The following is a 20,564-nucleotide window of genomic DNA, read 5'->3' as shown; positions in this document are numbered from 1 at the left end:
AGAGGAAACAATGGGCCTCAAGGAACCCAAATATCTAGTTGCCATAGTGACTGAGGAGGAGACAGTTCAAGTTCAGGGTAGTCCGTGCCCTGTGGTGACTGCAAAGAAATCCTATTGGTCCATTCTTGTAACTGTGGAGAGTGCCAAGGAGGTTTATCAGAGTTAACCCTGTCCCACCCCGAGATTAGTCGCTCCTTTTTCCTGTATGTATGAGTGCAATATGAGGTTAGTAACGGTGGTTTCTAGGCCCCATGCACGACTACTGAAGCTGCTCTCCAATATCTTCATGGTGCCAGGACATTTAGCTGTCGATGGACAATATAAATGGGGACTCGGCTTCATGACAAACCCAGGTTTACTGCAGCAGTCGGTGAGTAGAGTGGATAGAAGCCTCTGTGTGAAGGCCGTGCAGTGCTCGGTGAACTAGTTTGGGGGATGTGAGGCAGCGATAACTTTCATTTTAAACACAAGTTCAACCTAATGCATAGTCGCACCTTTTGTGCTCTCTGGGTAAGGGGGTTCCCCGAGCACTAACAGTCACATTGGGATAAGTCAGTAAGTGCTGGTGAGGGGCTACTTGTAGATTTAGCAACTGTATAAAGCACACCAAGTCCTGCTCACCCATCACCCCTGTGTTCACCGACCTACATTGGCTTCCGGTCAAGCAACGCCTCAATTTCAAAATTCTCATATTTTTAAATCCCTCCATGACCTCACCCCTCCCTATCTCTGTAATCTCCTCCAGCCCCCGTGCCCTCTTAAGCATCCCTGATTTATAATCGCTCAACTACTGGTGGCCGTGCTTTCTGTTGCCTAGGCCCCAAGCTCTGGAACGCCCTGCCTAAACCTCTCCGCTTCTCTACCTCTCTTTCCTCCTTCAAGGCACTCCTTAAAACATACCTCTTTGACCAAGCTTTTGGTCACCTGCGCTAATTTCTATTTATGCGGCTTGGTGTCAAATTTTTTTATCTCCTAATACTCCTGTGAAGCGCCTTGGGACGTTTCACTGTGTTAAAGGCGCTATATAAATGCAAGTTGTTGGTACATTCCCTGTAGTTATGGTGGTCCCTGTCTCACCATTGCTTATCTCATTAATTTCACTTTGCTTTTAAATCAGAATGACTTTAAATGCGTAATTCCTGACTAGTAGTAAATCACGGACAGAGCTGGTACCCCCTCGTTGGTCCCGAGTGGTTGTTGGATGAAGAATTTCCCCTATAGTGACCATTCCTAGGCTGTAGACTCTTCAAACCCGCACACTGTTGTGCGGGTACAAGGTGGAGTTACCTGGTGCCATAGATAACTACATAAAGGCTAAATGGCAATATGGGGTCATATAGAAAATAAGGGGCAGTTGGCATTGAGCATTGTACAGCATGAGGGGGAGCTGCCTTGGGATGATGTAGAGATTAATAGGCAGTTGGAATACAGTTACATAGAGTTTAATGGGCAGTTGGCAAAGGGTTAAGTTGAGGATAATGAGCTGCTGGTAGATTTATGTAGCTAATAGGCAGTTGGCATGGGGTTGCATAGAGAGTACTGGGCCATTGACATAGGGTTACCTTTACCGTCCCCACATGTCTCAAAGCACATCACCGCCTATGAATTACTTTTGAAGTACAGTTACTAGGGAAAGCGGCAGATAATTTGCACACTGGGAGGTCTGACAAACAGCGAATGAGATGATTGACCAGTTAATCTCTCTTCGGTGGTGTTGATTGAGGGGGAAATGTTGGGCAGGACAACAGGAGAACTCTTTGCTCTTCTTCAATAACGCAATGAGATGTTTTACATCCATCCATGTGGGCAGACGGGGCCTCGGTTTAATGTCTCATTTGAAAGACGGCACTCCCTCAGTGCTGCACTGGGAGTGTCAACAGAGATTGTTTAAATCTTATAAATGCACAATCATTCGACTAAGTATGCTATAATGAGCAATAGCATGGGCTTAAGCCGAGAATAATGGCTTTTGGCGTGGGATTACATAGTGTATAATTGGCAGCTGGCATTGGGTTGCATGGCAGATAACCTCATGCCAGTTGTTCATTATATAGAGTATAGTGGACATTTGGCATGGGGTTACAGAACAGATACTGGACAGAAAAATAATGGGCTCATTTGGGGAGATAGCTGAGGCATGTTGATCTGATTTTGGGGGAAGGTAGCTGGAGTATGTTGGGCTGATTTGTGGAGATAGGGGTCAATAACCAGGGGGCATAGATTTAAAGTAGTTGGTAGAAGGGGAGATGAGGAGACATTTCTTCACCCAGAGGGTAGTGGGAGTTTGGAACTCACTACCTGAAAGGGTGGTAGAGGCAGAAACCCTCACCACATTTAAAAGGAACTTGGATGTACACTTAAAGTGCCGTAACCTACAGAACTACGGATCTAGTGCTGGATGGTGGGATTAGGCTAGATAACTCCTTTTTGACCGGCACAGACACGATGGGTCGAATGGCCTCCTTCGGTGTTGTATTTTTCGATGATTTTATGATTCTATGTTGAGCTGATTTGGGGAGATAGCTGGAGTATGTTGGGCTGATTAGGGGAAATAAGTGGGACATGAGGACCTGATTTGGGAGATAGCTGGCACATCGGCTAATTTGCAGAGATAACTCCGGCATATTGACCTGATTTAGGGATTTAGCTGGATTATGTTGGGCTAATTTGTCGAGCTAGCTGAGGCATGCTGACCTGAGGTGGTGGGATCCAGCGAAGGTTCTGGAGGTGAATGCCAGTCATGAAAAATGTTGAAATCACCAGCCCCGACCCACTTCCTGGGTTTTCTCTTGATGCTAAGGATGTTGTCAAATGTGCAATAAATAATTTGCTCTCACTGAACCCATGAGAACAGCAATAGAGAGAGGATTGAGTTTTTTGATGGGATCTTTTCATTATTTTGTTCTCGATGATAAATAATCTGGGTTGATATTCTGCTCATCCATGAGTTCTCACCCGAGTATCGGGGTGAAGTTTCTGAGTATCGGGCATTGAGAGAAAACTCTCTCCCGATTCCCTTACAACTGCACTTATCAACTCCCAACTGTCCAGCCTTTGGCCCTCCATTCACCATGATATTTCTGCAGCTACCAATCTACTCAATCACACTCTCACCATCACCTTTGATGCCCTAGTCCCTATTGAAACAATTACTCTCTCTCACCCTGGCCGTTCCCCCGGTACAGCCCTGATCTTCACTCCCTTAAGTCCAAGGGACGCAGACTTGAATGGATATGGTGGACAACTGGTTTAATTATTCACGGCCAGATCTGGCTGGACCACATAAAGCACTATCGGATCCTGCTCTCGTCTGCCAAAACCGCTCATTATTCCAGAATAATTCTGGAATGTAAAGATAAACCCCAGCTTCTAATCTCCACTGTTAACCGCCTTTTTAAACCCCTCTCCCCTGTCTCCACCCTCACCTCCGACAATAATTGTGAGGAGCTCATGGACTTCTTTGTCTCTAAGATTGAGTCCTTCCGTTCGGCCACCTCTTCCTTTCCTTCCCCCTAGCCCACCGGGCCAAACTTCCTCTAAGGAAGCCCCTGCCCTAGCCCTGACCCCACACCTTTCTCCAGTTTCTCTCCGATATCTCCTCGTGACCTTTCTGAGCGCATCCTGTCTACGAGACCCACTTCCGGCTCCCTCGATCCTGTTCCCACCAAACAGCTGACCACCCAACTTCCTTTTCTGGCTCCCGTATTCTCTCTCCTCGGGTACTGTCTCCCTCTCCCTCAAATCTGCCATCATCACCCCTCTCCACAAAAAACAACTCTTGATCCCTCCGTCCTTGCAAGCTACCGCCTCATCTTCAACCTCCCTTTCCTCATCAGAGTCCTTGTTGTCACCTCCCAAATCCGTGCACATCTTCCCTGCAACTCCATGTTTGAATTCCTTCAATCTGGTTTCACTGCCTGCCACAACACCGAAACGGCTCTCATCAAAGTCACAAATGACATCCTTTGTGACTGTGACAAAGGCAAACTATCCCTCCTCATCCTTCTTGACTTGTTTGCAGCCTTTGACACGGTTGACCACTCTATCCTTCTCCATTGCCTCTCCCCTGTCGTCCAGCTGGGTGGTACTGAACTCGCCTGGTTCCATTCTTATCCATCTAATCATAGCCAGAGAATCACCTGCAAAGGCTTCTCTTCCCTCCCCCACATCGTTACCTCTGGTGTCCCCCAAGGATCTATCCTTGGCCCCCTCCTATTTCTCATCTACATGTTGCCCCTTGTCGACATCATCTGAAAACACAGCATCAGTTTCCACATGTATACTGATGACACCCAGCTCTACCTCAATACCACTTCTCTCAACCCCTACACAATCTCTGAATTGTCAGACTGCTTGTCCAACATCCAGTTCTGGATGAGCAGACATTTTTTCCAATTGAATATTGGGAAGACCGAAGCCATTGTTTTCAGACCACGCCACAAACTCCATTCCTTAGCCACTGACTCCAATCCTCTCCCCAACTTCTGTCTGCGGCTGAAACACACTGTTCACAACCTTGGGTGTCATATTTGACCTTGAAATGAGCTTTCGACCACATAGCCGCAGCATAACTAAAACCACCTATTTCCACCTCCGTAACATTGCCTGTCTCCGCCCTGCCTCAGCTCATATGATACTGAAGCCCTCATCCATGCCTTTGTTACCTCTGGACTTGACTATTCCAACGCACTCCTGGCTGGCCTCCCACGTTCTACCCTACGTAAACTAGAGGTGATCCAAAACTCGGCTGCCCATGTCCTAACTTGCACCAAGTCCCACTCACCCATCAGCCCTGTGCTCTCTGACCTACAAGTTAAGCAACGCCTCGATTTTCAAAATTCTCATCCTTTCTTTCAAATCCCTCCATGGCCTCACCCCTCCCTATCTCTGTAACCACCTTCTGCCCCACAACCCCGCAAGATGTCTGCGCTCCTCTAATTCTGCCCTCTTGAGCATCCCTGATTATAATCGCTCAACCATTACTGGCCGTGCCTTCAGTTGTCTGGGACCCAAGCTCTGGAACGCCCTGCCTAAACCTTTTCGCCTCTCCACCTCTCTATACTCCTTCAAGGCACTCCTTAAAACCTACCTCTTTGACCAAACTTTTGGTCACCTGCGCTAATTTCTATTTATGCGGCTCGGTGTCAAATTTTTTTATCTCAGAATACTCCTGTGAAGCGCCTTGGGACGTTTCACTGTGTTAAAGGCGCTATATAAATACAAGTTGTTGTTGTTGTCGGCCCTCCAAGTGTCTGGCTGTTGGACAACTGAAGCCACACGCAACCAATAAAGAGTACTGATTCGGACTTAACCCTTTCAATATCGAGCCCATGTCATAGTGGTGGAAACTATTTCCACTGGTTGGGGAGTCTAGGAATAGGGGACATAGCCTCAAAGTTAGAGCCAGGCCAGGACTGAAGTTCGGAAACACTTCTGCAGGCAAAGGGTAGAAGTTTGGAGCTCTTCTGCAAATGGCAGTTGATGCAGGCCATTGTTAATTTTAAATCTGAGATTGATAGATTTTTGTTAACCAAAGGTATTAAGGGATCTGGGACAAAGGTGTTGGGTCACAGATCAGCCACGATCTCATTGAATGGCACAACAAGCTCGAGGGGCTAAAATTCATACACCTGTTCCTATTATCCTAGTGTGTTTAACACTCTCCGTACCAAGCCCATATGATGTTTTTAACTCTCTCAGTACCAGGTCCGTACAATAGTGAGTTTAACTCTCTCAATATCAAGCCCATACAATAGTGAGTTTAACTCTCTCAATACCAAGCTGGTACAATGATGAGTTTAATTCTCTCAGTATCAAGCTGGTACAATGATGAGTTTAATTCTCTCAGTATCAAGCCCGTACGATAGTATATTTCACCCTTTCAGAACTAAGCCCGTACGATGGTAGTGTGTTTAATTCTCTTCGTTCCCAGCACCGTGTTTAACCCTCTCAGGACCAAGAGTGTGTTACAGCTGGAGGCTTAACCCTTTCAGTACAATGTGGTGTCAGTGTGTTTAAGTCCCTCAGTACTGAGCCTGCGTTCCAGTTGCATGTTTAACTCTTTCAGTACCTGGCCCATATTGAGCGCTCCGTGCTCAGCAGCATGTTTAACACTCAGGACCATGCGTGTGTAGTCGCAGCACATGTAACCTCACTATTCGGATAGTGCCCCGGCATCACCATCAACCCACTTAATGCTGAATCCATAACATGGCAGTACATTTAACAACAACAACTTGTATTTATATAGAAAGAAGAAAAAGATGTGCCTTTCACGACCACCGGATGTCGCAAAGCGCTTTACAGCCAATGAAGTACTTTTGGAGTGTCGTCACTGTTGTAATGTGGGAAATGCAGCAGCCAATTTGCGCACAGCAAGCTCCCACAAACAGCAATGTGATAATGACCAGATAATCTGTTTTTGTTATGTTGATGAGGGATAAATATTGGCCAGGACACCAGGGATAACTCCCCTGCTCTTCTTCGAAATAGTGCCGTGGGATCTTTTACATCCACTTGAGAGAGCAGACAGGGCCTCAGTTTAACGTCTCATCCGAAAGACGGCACCTCTGACAGTGCAGCTCTTCCTCAGCACTGCACTGGAGTGTCAGCCTGGATTTATGTGCGCAAGTCCGCCTTTAATGCAGCAAAACATCCCGAGCTGTTTCACAGGGCCGTTATCAGACAGAATTTAACACTGAGCCACAAACGAGACATTAGGATAGGTGACCAAAGGCTTGGTCAAGAGGTAGGTGCTACACAGCATAGTCTTGAGAGGACTCCAGCCCTACAACCCTCCGAGATCTCTGCGCTCCTCCAAATCTGGCCTCTTGTGCATCCCTGATTTCCTTTACCCACTATTAATGGTCATGCCTTCAACCGTCTAGGTCCCAAGCTCTGAAATTCCCTCCCTAAACCTCTCCATCTATCTATCTGTCCCTCCTCCTTTAAGACACTTCTTAAAACCTACTCTGACTAAGCTTTTGGCCTGTCCGAATGCCTCTTTTGTCTGATAATGCTCCTGTGACGCACCTTGGGATGTTTACTATGATAAAAACATGATATAAATGCAAGTTGTTATAAAGGTGGACCCAACTTACTTGTTGATTTGTGTTGCGGTTACTAAATCCTGATGTAATGTTTGTTAAATATTGTCAAATGGTTTTAATAAAAAAAAAACCTCTCCCCTCAATTTGATGTATCTTGCTCTCAAAAGCACACCTAGCTCCCTGGATCTAAATGAGTTTCCAATCATTCTTTGTCCATTTAATTATGTTCCACTCCTGGTTTACCCTGCAGTTTGACTACTCCGTGCAATGCAAATCCTGGGCACAGCTCCGATCCACAGGGTGCCAGACAAACACAGGCAGGCTGTGACTGAAGAGCAACTTTTCTTTCCGCAACCAACTCCTTTCCCTAGCCACTGACTCCATCCCTCTCCCCAACTTCTGTCTGAGGCTGAACCAGGCTGTTCACAACCTTGGTGTCATATTTGACCCTGAAATAAGCTTTTGACCACATAGCCGCAGCATAACGAAGATCGATTATTTCCACCTCCGTAACATCGTCCGCCTCCACCCTTGCCTCAGCTCATCTGCTGCTGAAGCCCTCATCCAAGGCCTTTGTTACCTCTAGACTTGACTATTCCAATGCACTCCTGGCTGGCCTCTCACATTCTACCCTACGAAAACTAGAGGTGATCCAAAACTCGGCTGACCGTGTCCTAACTCACACCAAGTCCCGCTCACCCGTTACCTCTTTGCTCGCTGACCTACATTGGCTCCCGGTCAAGCAACGCCTCGATTTCAAAATTCTCATCCTTATTTTCATAACCCTTTATGACCTCGCTCCTCCCTATCTCTGTAATCTCCTCCAACCCCACAACCCATCCCCCCACCCCGAGATGTTTGCGCTCCTCTAATTTTGCCTTCTTGAGCATCCTTGATTATAATCGCTGAAACATTTGTGGCCGTGCCTTCTACTGCCTGGGCCCCAAGCTCTGGAACTCCCTGCCTAAACCTCTCTACTTCTCTACCTCTCTTTCCTCCTTCAGGATGCTCCTTAAAACCTCCCTCTTGGACCAAGCTTTTGGTCAACTGCGCTAATTTCTACTTATGCAGCTCGGTGTCAAATTTTTAACTCTTAATATTCCTGTGAAGAGCCCGGGGATGTTTCACTATGTTAAAGGCGCTAGTTTCATTCTCAAAAAGGTGTCTGTTGTGGCTCAGTGGAACACGCTCGCCTCTGTCAGAAGGTCATGGGTTCATATCCCACTCCAGGGACTTGAGCACATAATCCAGGCTGACACTCCCAGTGCAGTGCTGAGGGAGTTGCAGGTGCCGTTTTTCAGATGTGACGTTAAACTGAGGCCCCGTCTGCTCTATCAGGTGGATGTAAAAGATCCCATGGCACAATTTCGAAGGAAAGCAGGGGAGTTATCCCCGGTGTCCTGGCCAATATTTATTCCTCAAACAATATCATTAAAAATGGATTATTTGCTCATTATCACATTGCTATTTGTTGGATCTTGCTGTGCACAAATTTACTGCCACCTTTCATGCATTACAACAGTGACTACACTGCAAAAGGAGTTCAACAAAAACTTTTATTTATATAACACCTTTAACGTAATGAAATGACTCAAGGTCCTTCGCAGGAGTATTATGAGATAAAAAAAATTGCCACCAAGCTGCATAAGTAGAAATTAGCGCAGGTGACCAAAAGCTTGGTCAAAGAGGTAGGTTTTAAGGAGCGTCTTGAAGGAGGGTAAAGAGGCAGAGAGGTTTAGGGAGGGAGTTCCAGAGCTTGGGGCCGAGGCAACAGAAGGCACGGCCACCAATGATTGAGCGATTATAATCCGGGATGCTCGAGGACAGAATTAGAGGAGCGCAGGCATCTTGGCGGGGGGTGGGTTGTGGGGCTGGAGGAGATTACAGAGGTAGGGAGGGGCGAGGCCATGGAGGGATTTGAAAATAAGGATGAGAAATTTGAAATCGAGGCCGTAAAGCGCTTTGCGACATTGTGAAAGGTGAAAGTTTGTTTTACATTCACTGGTTTCTATCTTGCAAAGTTGTGGCAGAGAATTTGCTTGCACTTTGTTTTGTGCGAAGCCAGGGTTGACCCATCCAGGCTGTGTATTTAAAGGAATGGGCCTCCCTCCAAGCAAGCAGGCTCGACAGGCTTGACCCCATCAACTGTTCGACCTTTAACCCCGTGCTCAGTCACCCATTCACTGGGCAGAAGTGGCTGGGTTTGCTTTTCCTTTGAACACAAAGCTGACTGGGGTCTCGCGGTTAGGTTTGTTTACCCAGCCCGTGAAGCGGCCCGCCCATCTGTTTCCTCCCGAGGCCCACAGGTCAGGGCTGGCCTAGCAGGGCATGTAACCCCACGCTGTGTAAATCACAGATGAAGACCCTGCGAGCTCACGCTGGGCTGCTCACAGGCTGTGAGAAGAACGCTCCTTTCCTTCCCACTACTCCGGCAGCAGGGCGCTCTGTGCTTCCAGCTTCCTATCTCTTCCGGAATGTGGGTAGGAGCTTCCTCAGAAACTCCTCGACACTTGCAGCTTCTGGAGTTTGCATTTTACAAAGGCATTTATATAGCACCTTTCACGACCTCTGGAGTCCCAAAGCGCTTTACAGCCAATGAAGTAGTTTTGAAGTGTTGTCACTTGTTATGTAGGCAACAAGGTAGCCAAATTGCGCACAGCAAGCTCCCACAAACAGCACTGTGATAATGATCAGGTGGGCTTTTTTTTTAGTGATGTTGGTTTGGGGATAGATGATGGCCAGAACTCTGGGAGAACTCCTCTGCTCTTCTTCACATAAGTGCCGTGGGATGTTTTGCATCCACCTGCGAGGGTAGACGGGACCTCGGTTTAACGTCTCATCCGAAAGACGGCGCCTCCGCCAGTGCAGCGTTCCCTCAGCACTGCCCTGGGAGTGTCGGCCTGGATTCTGTCCTCCGGTTGTGAGAACGCTGCCACTGAGCCAAGGCTGACATCTTTTCAAAGGAAATCCTGAATATTACTTTACAATCGGGACAGGATAAGAGGAGCCAGAGGTTATCACTACGCGGTGAAGAAACAATAGATAGCGGGAGGAATTCTGTGCAAAGGGTGACAAGTGTCTGAATCAGCTTGTGGGTGGGTGTTGGGGATGCAGAGTTCAGAGGCTTTTCGAAGGCAAACTGGTTTTAGATTGCACTTGACCCATGCCGGTGTCGCCAGTTCCTGGCCTCGCAACTCGAAGGGAAATTTGCCGGGACCTGTCGGCCGGGAGGACCCAGTTTAAAAATGGTGTTGCCGTCCAACGACCTGAGCAAATTCCTTTTGCGTGGCAGTCGGCCAGGCCAGACTCGCCCGCTGTATCCGGGCACCCTGTGCCATGGGCCTGGGCACTGGTGAGGCCGCTTCAGTAGGACGATGCGCCGGGAGAGTGAGATTGCCCGAGGGACAGGCAACGATGGACACTGGGAGGGACAATCCGGATTATGTCTCTGGAGTGGGACTTGAGCCCATATCCCTCTGACGCAGGCGTGACCATGCTATCCACTGAGCCATGGCTACGTGAGCCAAAGACTGAAAGTCACATGGAGGCTGAGCTGCTGGACATTTTGTTGCTGCCGCTGTTTGTGGTTTCTCCATTCTAAGAGGCCCAAGGAGTTTAGCATTCTGCAATGGGCTTTCAACGCCCAGCACTATCTGAGAGCAGGCTGATGATCCATTGTGGAGCTACAGTGTCAACCGTGGGCGCCATGCTTGGCTCTGAGTCTAAAGGCTGGTTTAAGTCCCACTCCAGAGACTTGAGCACATAATTACATAGATTGGCTTGTTCCTGTGTTACTGTTTGTGCTCCACACTAGCCTCCTAAGTCACAGGTGCCGTCTTTCAGATGAGACGTTAAACTGAGGCCCCGTCTGCTCTCTCGGGTGGATGTAAAAGATCCCATGGCACTATTTCGAAGAAGAGCAGGGAAGTTATCCCCGGTGTCCTGGCCAATATTTATCCCTCAATCAACATAACACAAAAAACCCAGATTATCTGGTCATTATCACATTGCTGTTTGTGGGAGCTTGTTGTGTGCAAAGTGGCTGCCGCATTTCCCACATTACAGCAGTGACTACACTTCGAAAGTGTAGTAAAGCGCATTGGCTGTGCAGCGCTTTGGCAAGTCCTGAGGCCGTGAAAGGCACTATATAAATACAAGTTCGTTCTTTCTTTCTATGAGAAGTTTCCATGCAGCAACCTGAGAAATCTCCAGCCAGCCTCTGCCAAACGTCTTTTCAGTTTGGAAGTTAATCCATGCCGAGGAGTTGTTAAGATTCCAAGATTGGGAGGGTTGCAGGAGGGAGGTGTGTGGGGGGTTGCTGGGATTGGTGTCTGCAGCAGTTCAAAGGGTCTGGGGAGCACCATATGAAAGGCTGCTGATTTCCAATGCACTAAATGTTCACCCCTCCTCCCCACCAGGGGATTAGACACCGCTCCCTTCCCCCAAGCTCGGAAACAACAGCCTCTGGTTCTTCCGACATCAAACACTGAGTCGCATTAATCCTTTCACAGTCTGGGTCAGGTAAAGAACTGCTAAACCAACAGCTAACTAATCCAGCTGCCATTTTGTGCAGTGGGCAGGTACTGCAGCAGACTATCGGGCAGTTATGTGACTGGAATAGTAATCCAGAGGCCCGGACAGCTCCGGGTTTAATTTTAACAGTTTTCTGCTTCTGAGTTTTGATGTCAGGTCAGCAAAATGTAAACTTACCGCTTCAGGCCTCTTCTGGGCCCCGATCCTCTTCCTCGCAAGATTGGGCCCAACTGGAAACTCACTGCCGGTTGGTTCCCCACTCGGGCCTCCTGGTTCAAAATTGGAGTCAGGTCTCGATGACATCTTCGGGACCCGACATCCATATGTTTGAAAAGGACCCCGCTAGCTTTGAGGAGTTGGTCTTGCTGCCTGCTCGGGATGGCGGGTGATAATCGGAACCTGGGGGCTATCAGGCCGGGTATGTAACTTGTGTGATTTTAGCAGCTCATCCGATCGGACGGGTAGAGTTAAAATTGCCCCCTATGTGTTGATCTTATCTACATGAAGAGCAGTTCAACAAAAGTCAGGATAACACCATTTGTAAATAGAGTTGTAACCCATTGAGTAAAAGGAAACCATTCATCCTGCCTGTCCAGTACACGTATAGTAAACATCAGTTAGCGTTGGTATTGGTGCGTTACTGTCTGTCCTTGCACTCACTCTCTTGCTTGGTCAGTTCACAAACAACAAAAACTTTAACATAGTGTTGAGGGAGTGCTGCACTGTTGAAGGTGCCGTCTTCTGGATGAGACGCTAAACCGAGGCCCCGTCTGCTCTTTCAGGTGGATGTAAAAGATCCGATGGCACTATTTTGAAGAAGAGCAGGGGAGTTATCCCCGGTGTCCTGGCCAATATTTATCCTTCAATCTGCATCACTTTTTTAAAAAAGCAGATTATTTGGTCATTATCACATTGCTGTTTGAGGGAGCTTGCTGTGCGCAAATTGGCTGCTGTGTATCCTACATTACAGCAGTAACTACACTTCGAAAAGTACTTCATTGGCTGTAAAGCACTTTGGAACATTGTGAAAGATGCTATGTGAAGGCAAGTCTGTCTTTAGTAAAACATCCCAAGGCGCTTCACAGGAGTGTGATCAGACAGAATTTGACACCAAGCCACATTCGGCGATATTAGGACAATTGACCAAAAGCTTGGTCAAAGAGGTTGGTTAAATGAGGATCTTAAAGGAGGAAAGAGAGCTAGAGATGCAGAGAGGTTTAGGGAGGGAATTCCAGAACTCCGGATGTAGGCAGCTGAAGGTATGGCCACCAGTGGTAGGGTGAAGGGAGTCAGGGATACACAAGGCCAAAGGGAGTGCCAATATCTCGGTGGGGGGGGGGGGGGGAGGGGGGTTGTGAGGCTGGAGGAGGTTACAGAGACAGGGAGGGGCGAGGTCATGGAGAGATTTGAAAACAAAGATGAGAATTTAAAAATGGAGCCGTTGTGAACCGGAGGCCCGAGTGGGAAAATGGCAGTGAGTCTCCAGTTAGGCCCAATCCAGCCAACATAGGCCAGCGAGCACAGGAGTGATGGGTGAACGGGGCGTGCTGCGTGGTAGGACACGAGCAGCAGAGTTTTGGATGACCACGTTTTTGGAGGGTGGACAAAGGAGGTGAAGTAACTTGCAAACACTCTGTGTGAGCACTACCTCTTGAATCATCCGTTTGGTACTGGGACAGCCTCGGTGGGAGCCTGTGCCAGTTTGCAAGCTCCGTCCACATGTTCAACAAGTGGAATGGGCCTGATGGGAGATGATGCTGGTCTGTCAAAGAGTTATCCTGACCCAGCAAGCTTTGTTCTCCAATTTAAAAAAAAAAAGTGGGAAAAAAGTTGTTTTGTATAATTTTAAATTTCCCTGCTCCACATGCCAACCTCTGCTCTATTTATTTCAATTTAGAAAATTAGGGAAAGGTCAGTGTTCCATAGAGCAGGGAGCAAACCAGGGCCCATAGAGCAGGGAGCAAACCAGGGCCCATAGAGCAGGGAGCAAACCAGGGACCATAGAGCAGGGAGCAAACCAGGCCCATAGAGCAGAGAGCAAACCAGGGCCCATAGAGCAGGGAGCAAACCAGGCCCATAGAGCAGAGAGCAAACCAGGGCCCATAGAGCAGGGAGCAAACCAGGGCCCATAGGGCAGGGAGCAAACCAGGGCCCATAGGGCAGGGAGCAAACCAGGGCCCATAGAGCAGAGAGCAAACCAGGCCCATAGAGCAGGGAGCAAACCAGGCCCATAGAGCAGGGAGCAAACCAGGCCCATAGGGCAGGGGTGACCAGGGCCCATAGAGCAGGGAGCAAACCAGGCCCATAGGGCAGGGAGCAAACCAGGGATCATAGAGCAGGGAGCAAACCAGGGCCCATAGAGCAGGGAGCAAACCAGGGCCCATAGAGCAGGGAGCAAACCAGGCCCATAGAGCAGGGAGCAAACCAGACCCATAGGGCAGGGGTGACCAGGGCCCATAGAGCAGGGAGCAAACCAGGGCCCATAGAGCAGGGAGCAAACCAGGCCCATAGGGCAGGGGTGACCAGGGCCCATAGAGCAGGGAGCAAACCAGGCCCATAGGGCAGGGAGCAAACCAGGGACCATAGAGCAGGGAGCAAACCAGGGACCATAGAGCAGGGAGAAAACCAGGGACCATAGAGCAGGGAGCAAACCAGGCCCATAGGGCAGGGAGCAAACCAGGCACCATAGAGCAGGGAGCAAACCAGGGCCCATAGGGCAGGGAGCAAACCAGGGCCCATAGAGCAGGGAGCAAACCAGGGCCCATAGAGCAGGGAGTAAACCAGTGCCCATAGAGCAGGGAGCAAACCAGGGCCCATAGAGCAGGGGTGACCAGGGCCCATAGGGCAGGGAGCAAACCAGGGCCCATAGAGCAGGGGTGACCAGGGCCCATAGGGCAGGGAGCAAACCAGGCCCATAGAGCAGGGGTGACCAGGGCCCATAGGGCAGGGAGCAAGCCAGGGCCTATAGAGCAGGGGTGACCAGGGCCCATAGAGCAGGGAGCAAACCAGGGCCCATAGGGCAGGGAGCAAACCAGGCCCATAGGACAGGGGGCAAACAACCATAGGGCAGGGGTGACCAGGGCCCATAGGGCAGGGGTGACCAGGGCCCATAGGGCAGGGAGCAAACCAGGGCCCATAGAGCAGGGAGCAAACCAGGGCCCATAGAGCAGGGAGCAAACCAGACCCATAGGGCAGGGAGCAAACCAGACCCATAGGGCAGGGAGCAAACCAGGGCCCATAGAGCAGGGAGTAAACCAGGGCCCATAGAGCAGGGAGCAAACCAGGCCCATAGGGCAGGGAGCAAACCAGACCCATAGAGCAGGGGTGACCAGGGCCCATAGGGCAGGGAGCAAACCAGGCCCATAGGGCAGGGAGCAAACCAGACCCACAGGGCAGGGGTGACCAGGGCCCATAGGGCAGGGAGCAAACCAGGCCCATAGGGCAGGGAGCAAACCAGGCCCGTAAGGCAGGGAACAAACAAGGCCCATAGGCAGGGGTGACCAGGGCCCATAGGACAGGGAGCAAACAACCATAGGGCAGGGGTGACCAGGGCCCATAGGGCAGGAGCAAACCAGGCCCATAGGGCAGGGAGCAAACACGGTCTATAGGGCAGGGGTGACCAGAGCCCATAGGGCAGGGAGCAAACAAGGCCCATCGGGCAGGGGGTCACCAGGGTCCATCGGGCAAGGGGGCTGACCAGGGCCCGTAGGGCAAGGGGCTGACCAGGGCCCATAGGGCAGAGGTTTCCATATTACACTCAGGAGTCCGGCAACCAATAATCTAAGCCATGTGATCTGTGCCTAGTGCAGAATTAAGAAAATAAATTCCAGTACAAAATGGAGAAGATGAGGACTAAAAGGATGCAGCATTTTACCTAGCTCACTGAGGACACTGCACGTTCTCAGAGCTCTCTGCATCTCAGACACTTCCTGCCCTGACGCGCGAATGAATACTTAACTTGGCAGATGTGCAGACCACAGCTTGTGGCAGCTCAGAGCACTGCACTGACCACGAGAAGTGAAAGCTCTGCCGACTTCTTTCAAGTCCAAAGAAAACAGAACAAACTTGCATTTCTATAGCGCCTTTCATGACCTCGGGACGTCCCAAAGTGCTTAACAGCCAATTACATACTTTTGAAGTGTAGTCACTGTTATAATGTAGGAAACGCCTTGGGATGTTTTACTACGGTAAAGGTGCTATAGAAATGCAAGTTGTTGTTCACTGAGTGGTAAATAGTGGCCAGGCCACTTGGGAGAATTCCCCTGCTTTACTTTGTATCTAACCCGTGCTGTACCTGCCCTGAGTGTGTGTGATGGGGCAGTGCAGAGGGAGCTTTGCTTTGTATCTAACCCCGTGCTGTACCTGCCCTGGGAGTGTTTGATGGGACGGTGTAGAGGGAGCTTTACTCTGTATCTAACCTGTGTCTTTAAAGATCTCTTTGCAGCAGTCAATGGGGGGGTGGGGACGGGAGCAGAAGGAGTACGTCACAAGCCACAAAGTGTAAGGTGGAGCAAGAAAGTGAAGTTGTCTCGGATAATAGACTAGTGAGCGACAGGCACGTGGACAATCTTTAACACTTGCGTCTTGCATGGCTTACGTCTGCCATTTAGTGAATGAAAGTTTCCAGCTTCTATTTCTTTGGAATCATTTTTCAGTAGAGTGCAGCCGAGAGGGCTCCTGGCCAGGTTAATGATCTGCCAACCTAGTGCACTCGAGTTAAGGCTGATGGGCTGGGCCCCACTCTGTTACACCTCAGCGAGCAGCAGCTATGCAGTTCGAAGTGCTAATTTGGGATGCTTGCTTTGTAACAGGAGAGCCGGGGAGGGGGACTGTTTGTGGAGCAGCGTGGCGGCCTCTCTCTCAAACTGGCCATGAGCTGAGGGAGAGAGATGAATCCGAGGGAGAGAGAGAAGTATCCGATTAGATATAGACTGTTTCGCTCGGGCAACTGAGTGTGGGTAATAAAGGGGTGGCGGCAAAACTATCCAACAGCAGAACCAGGCCCTACAGTGCAGACCCTGCTTGAAAATACAGACACTGCCGTGTGTACCAACCACAAAACTCACTGCAGCAACTCGCCAAGGCTTCTTTAGCAGCACCTCCCAAACTGATGACCTCCACCACCTAGAAAAACAGCAGTGTAGTCACTGTTATAATGTAGGAAACACGGCAGCCGATCAGCGCACAGCAAGCTCCAACAAACAGCAACGTGATAATGACTAAATATATTTTAGTGATGTTGGTTGAGGGACAAATATTGGCCTGCACACTTTGGAGAACTCCCCTGCTCCTCTACAAATAATTCCATGGGATCTTTTAATAGTGCTTATTAATGGGACTAATTGGATAGTTCAAAGAGCCATCACCGATACGATGGACCGAATGGCCTGCTTCTATGCTGCATGATTCTACGAGCCCAGCTGAGAATGCCTGACGCCCCTCTGCCCAGATTGAATTAAATTGAGAGAATCATCGAAACATAGAATCATGCAGTACAGCAGGAGGCCATTCGGCCCATCGTGCCTGTGCCGGCTCTTTGTAGGGCTGTCCGATTAATCCCACTCCCCTGCCCTTTCCCCATAGCCCTGCAAATTTCCCCCCTTCAATTTCTTTTGAAAGTTACTATTGAATCTGCTTCGATCACCCTTTCATTCCAGATCATCACACCTCTCCACATTACTTCTTCTGGCTCTTTTGCCAGTTATCGTAAATTTGCGTCCCCTGGTTACCGATCCTCCTACCAGTGGAAACAGTTTCTCCCTTTCTCCCTATCTACTCTATTCTGAGCACCTCTATTCAATCTCCTTTTAACCTTCTCTGCTCTAAGGGGAACAATCCCACTTTCTCAAGTCTCTTCACATACTGAAGTCCCTCAGCCCTGGTACCGTTCTAGTAAATCTCCAAGGCCTTGACATCCTTCCTAAAGTGTGGAGCTCAGAATTGGCCACAATACGCCAGCTGAGGCCTAACCAGTGATTATTAAGATTTAGCATCACTTCCTCAGTTTCCCAGGAAACCAAAACCACAGAGTACTGTATTAACAGTCAGTAGGGACATGCTGTGTTAGTGTATGGGTTGAAGGATCTAGCCTCATTATAAGGAAATCTGGTTACATCCCAAATTTCACACCGGAAGCTGCATAGCAAGAAAGAAAGACTTACATTTCTATAGCGCCTTTGACGATCTCAGGACGTCCCAAAGCACTTTATAGCCAATGAAGTACTTTCAGTGTCGTCACTGTTGTAATGTAGGAAACACGGCAGCCGATTAGCGCACTGCAAGCTCCCACAAACAGCAATATGATAATGACCAAATATATTTTAGTGATGTTGGTTGAGGGATAAATATTGACCTGGACACTGGGGAGAACTCCCCTGCTCTTCTTGAAATCATAAGAACATAAGAAATAGGAACAGGAGTAGGCCATATGGCCGCTCGAGCCTGCCCTGCCATTCAATAAGATCATGGCTGATCTGATCATGGACTCAGCTCCACTTCCCTGCCCGCGCCCCATAACCCCTTATTCCCTTATCGTATAAGAAACTGTCTATTTCTGCCTTAAATTTATTCAATGTGCCAGCATCCACAGCTCTCTGAGGCACGAATTCCACAGATTTACAATCCTCTGGGAGAAGAAATTTCTCCTCATCTCTGTTTTAAATGGGCGGCCCCCTTATTCTAAGATCATGCCCTCTAGTTCTAGTCTCCCCCATCAATGGAAACAGCCTCTCTGCATCCACCTTGTCAAACCCCCTCATAATCCTATATGTTTTGATAAGATCACCTCTCATTCTTCTGAATTCCAATGAGTAGAGGCCCAACCTACTCAACCTTTCCTTATAAGTCAACCCCCTCATCCCCGGAATCAACCTAGTGAACCTTCTCTGAACTGCCTCCAAAGCAAGTATATCCTTTCATAAATATGGAAACCAAAACTGCACGCATTATTCCAGGAGTGGCCTCACCAATACCTTATATAGTTGTAGCAAGACTTCCCTGCTTTTATCCTCCATCCCCTTTGCAATAAAGGCCAACATTCCATTGGCCTTCCTGATCACTTGCTGTACCTGCATACTATCCTTTTGTGTTTTATGCACAAGTACCCCCAGGTCCCGCTGTACTGCGGCACTTTGCAATCTTTCTCCATTTAAATAATAACTTGCTCTTTGATTTTTCCTGCATCACCTCACACTTTCCGACATTATACTCCATCTGCCAAATTTTTGCCCACTCACTTAGCCTGTCTTTGCCCTTTTGCTGATTTTTTGTGTCCTCCTCACACATTGCTTTTCCTCCCATCTTTGTATCATCAACAAACTTGGCTACATTACACTCAGTCCCTTCTTCCAAGTCGTTAAAATAATGCCATGAGATCTTTTATATCCACTGGAGAGGACAGACAGGGCCACAGTTTAACGTCTTATCTGAACGCCAGCACCTCCAACAGTGCAGCACTCCCTCAGTACTGGACTGGAGTGTCGGCCTGGATTATGTACTCAAAGTCCCTAGGGTGGGACTGGAACCCACGACCTCTAACTCAGAGGCGAGAGTGCTACCACAGCAAGGAAACTAATGTTAAACTTCCAACTAAATGAATCAAAAAGGAGAGTTGAGCTAGATTCTGAAGTAATGCTTTTTCGGTCCTGGAAGCTGTGATATGTGTCCGTGTGCACAGCAGCTAAACAGGGAAGTTGTTTTAGTGTGCTCTTAGTGGAGTCTTGCTAGATCAGGAATTAAGTGAGGGCAGACTGGAGTTTGGTGTGGAGAGGCTCTGTTTGAGGGTGCCCTGCAATGCTCGAAAGAAAAAAGCAAGCTATAGATATGATATAGAAAGACCAGACAACTCAAGATGCACCTCTTCACATTCTGCAGCTGCCGCTGATTGGATTGTCCGTCACCTTCGACCTCCGTGCTCTGACCTTTGCGCAACCAATGTCCGGCGCAGTCGGGAGCGAGTCGACACCTGGACTGCTAGAGGTGAGGAAATGGCAGGTTTGGAGGACTGTGTGCGGATGTATTTAGAAGGTGGTGGCTTTAACTTCCTTGAGCCCGTAATTCAGTCTGACACTCCAGCCGTGCTGAGAGCGCGCTGCACTGTCGTATGTGCTGTCTTTCAGCTGAGACATTAAACCGAGGCCACGTCTGCTCTCTCAGGTGGGCGTAAAAGATCCCATGGCACTATTTTGAAGAAAAGCAGGGGAATTATCCCCGGTGTCCTGGCCAATAGTTATCCCTCAATCAACATCACTAAAACAGATTATCTTGTCATTATCTCATTGCTGTTTGTGGGCTCTTGCTGTGTGCAAATTGGCTGCCGTGTTTCCTACATTACAAAAGGGACTACACTTCAAAAGTACTTCATTGGCTGTAGAGCGCTTTGGGATGTCCTGAGGTCGAGAAAGGTGCTATACAAAGGCATCCCAAGGCGCTTCACAGGAGTGTAATCAGACAGAATTTGACACCAAGCCACATTAGGTGATATTAGGACAATTGACCAAAGAGGCTGGTTAAAGGAGGGTCTTAAAGGAGGAGAGAGGGGTAGAGATGTGGAAAGATTTAGAGGGAATTCCAGAGCTTAGGGCCCAGGCAGCTGAAGGCATGGCCACCAATGGTAGGGTGAAGGAAGTCGGGGATACACAAGAGGCCAAAGGGAACGTAGATATCTCGGGCGGGTGGGGGGGGGGGGGGGGGGGGCGGCGGTTGTGAGGCTGGAGGAGGTTACAGAGATAGGGAGGGGCGAGGCCATGGAGAGATTTGAAAACAAAGATGAGAATTTTAAAATTGAGCCGTTGTGGACCAGGAATCCCGAGTGGGAAAACGGCAGTGAGTCTCCTGTTAGGCCCAATCCAGCCAACGTAGGCCAGCAAACACCGGGGTGATGGGTGAACGGGGCGTGGTGCGTGGTAGGACACGAGCACCAGAGTTTTGGCTGAGCTCAAGTTTTTGTAAGGTGCTGTCTAAATGCAAGTCTTTCTTGGATCA

General features: G+C 49.0%; 1 protein-coding gene across 1 annotated transcript in view; it reads left to right on the top strand.

Moving 5' to 3' along the window:
* Nucleotides 1-20,564, top strand: part of LOC139263178 (pleckstrin homology domain-containing family G member 3-like) — a 221,497-nt gene that overhangs the window by 62,931 nt on the left and 138,002 nt on the right. Inside the window, exon 3 of the mRNA XM_070878852.1 lies at nucleotides 19,455-19,559. Within this exon, the coding sequence (XP_070734953.1) occupies nucleotides 19,455-19,559 (105 nt within the window). The remainder of the gene's footprint in view (nucleotides 1-19,454; nucleotides 19,560-20,564) is intronic.

This window comes from Pristiophorus japonicus, chromosome 4 (assembly GCF_044704955.1).
Source record: "Pristiophorus japonicus isolate sPriJap1 chromosome 4, sPriJap1.hap1, whole genome shotgun sequence".
NCBI classification, from domain to species: Eukaryota; Metazoa; Chordata; class Chondrichthyes; family Pristiophoridae; genus Pristiophorus; species Pristiophorus japonicus.
This window is presented reverse-complemented; position numbering and strand designations above follow the sequence as displayed.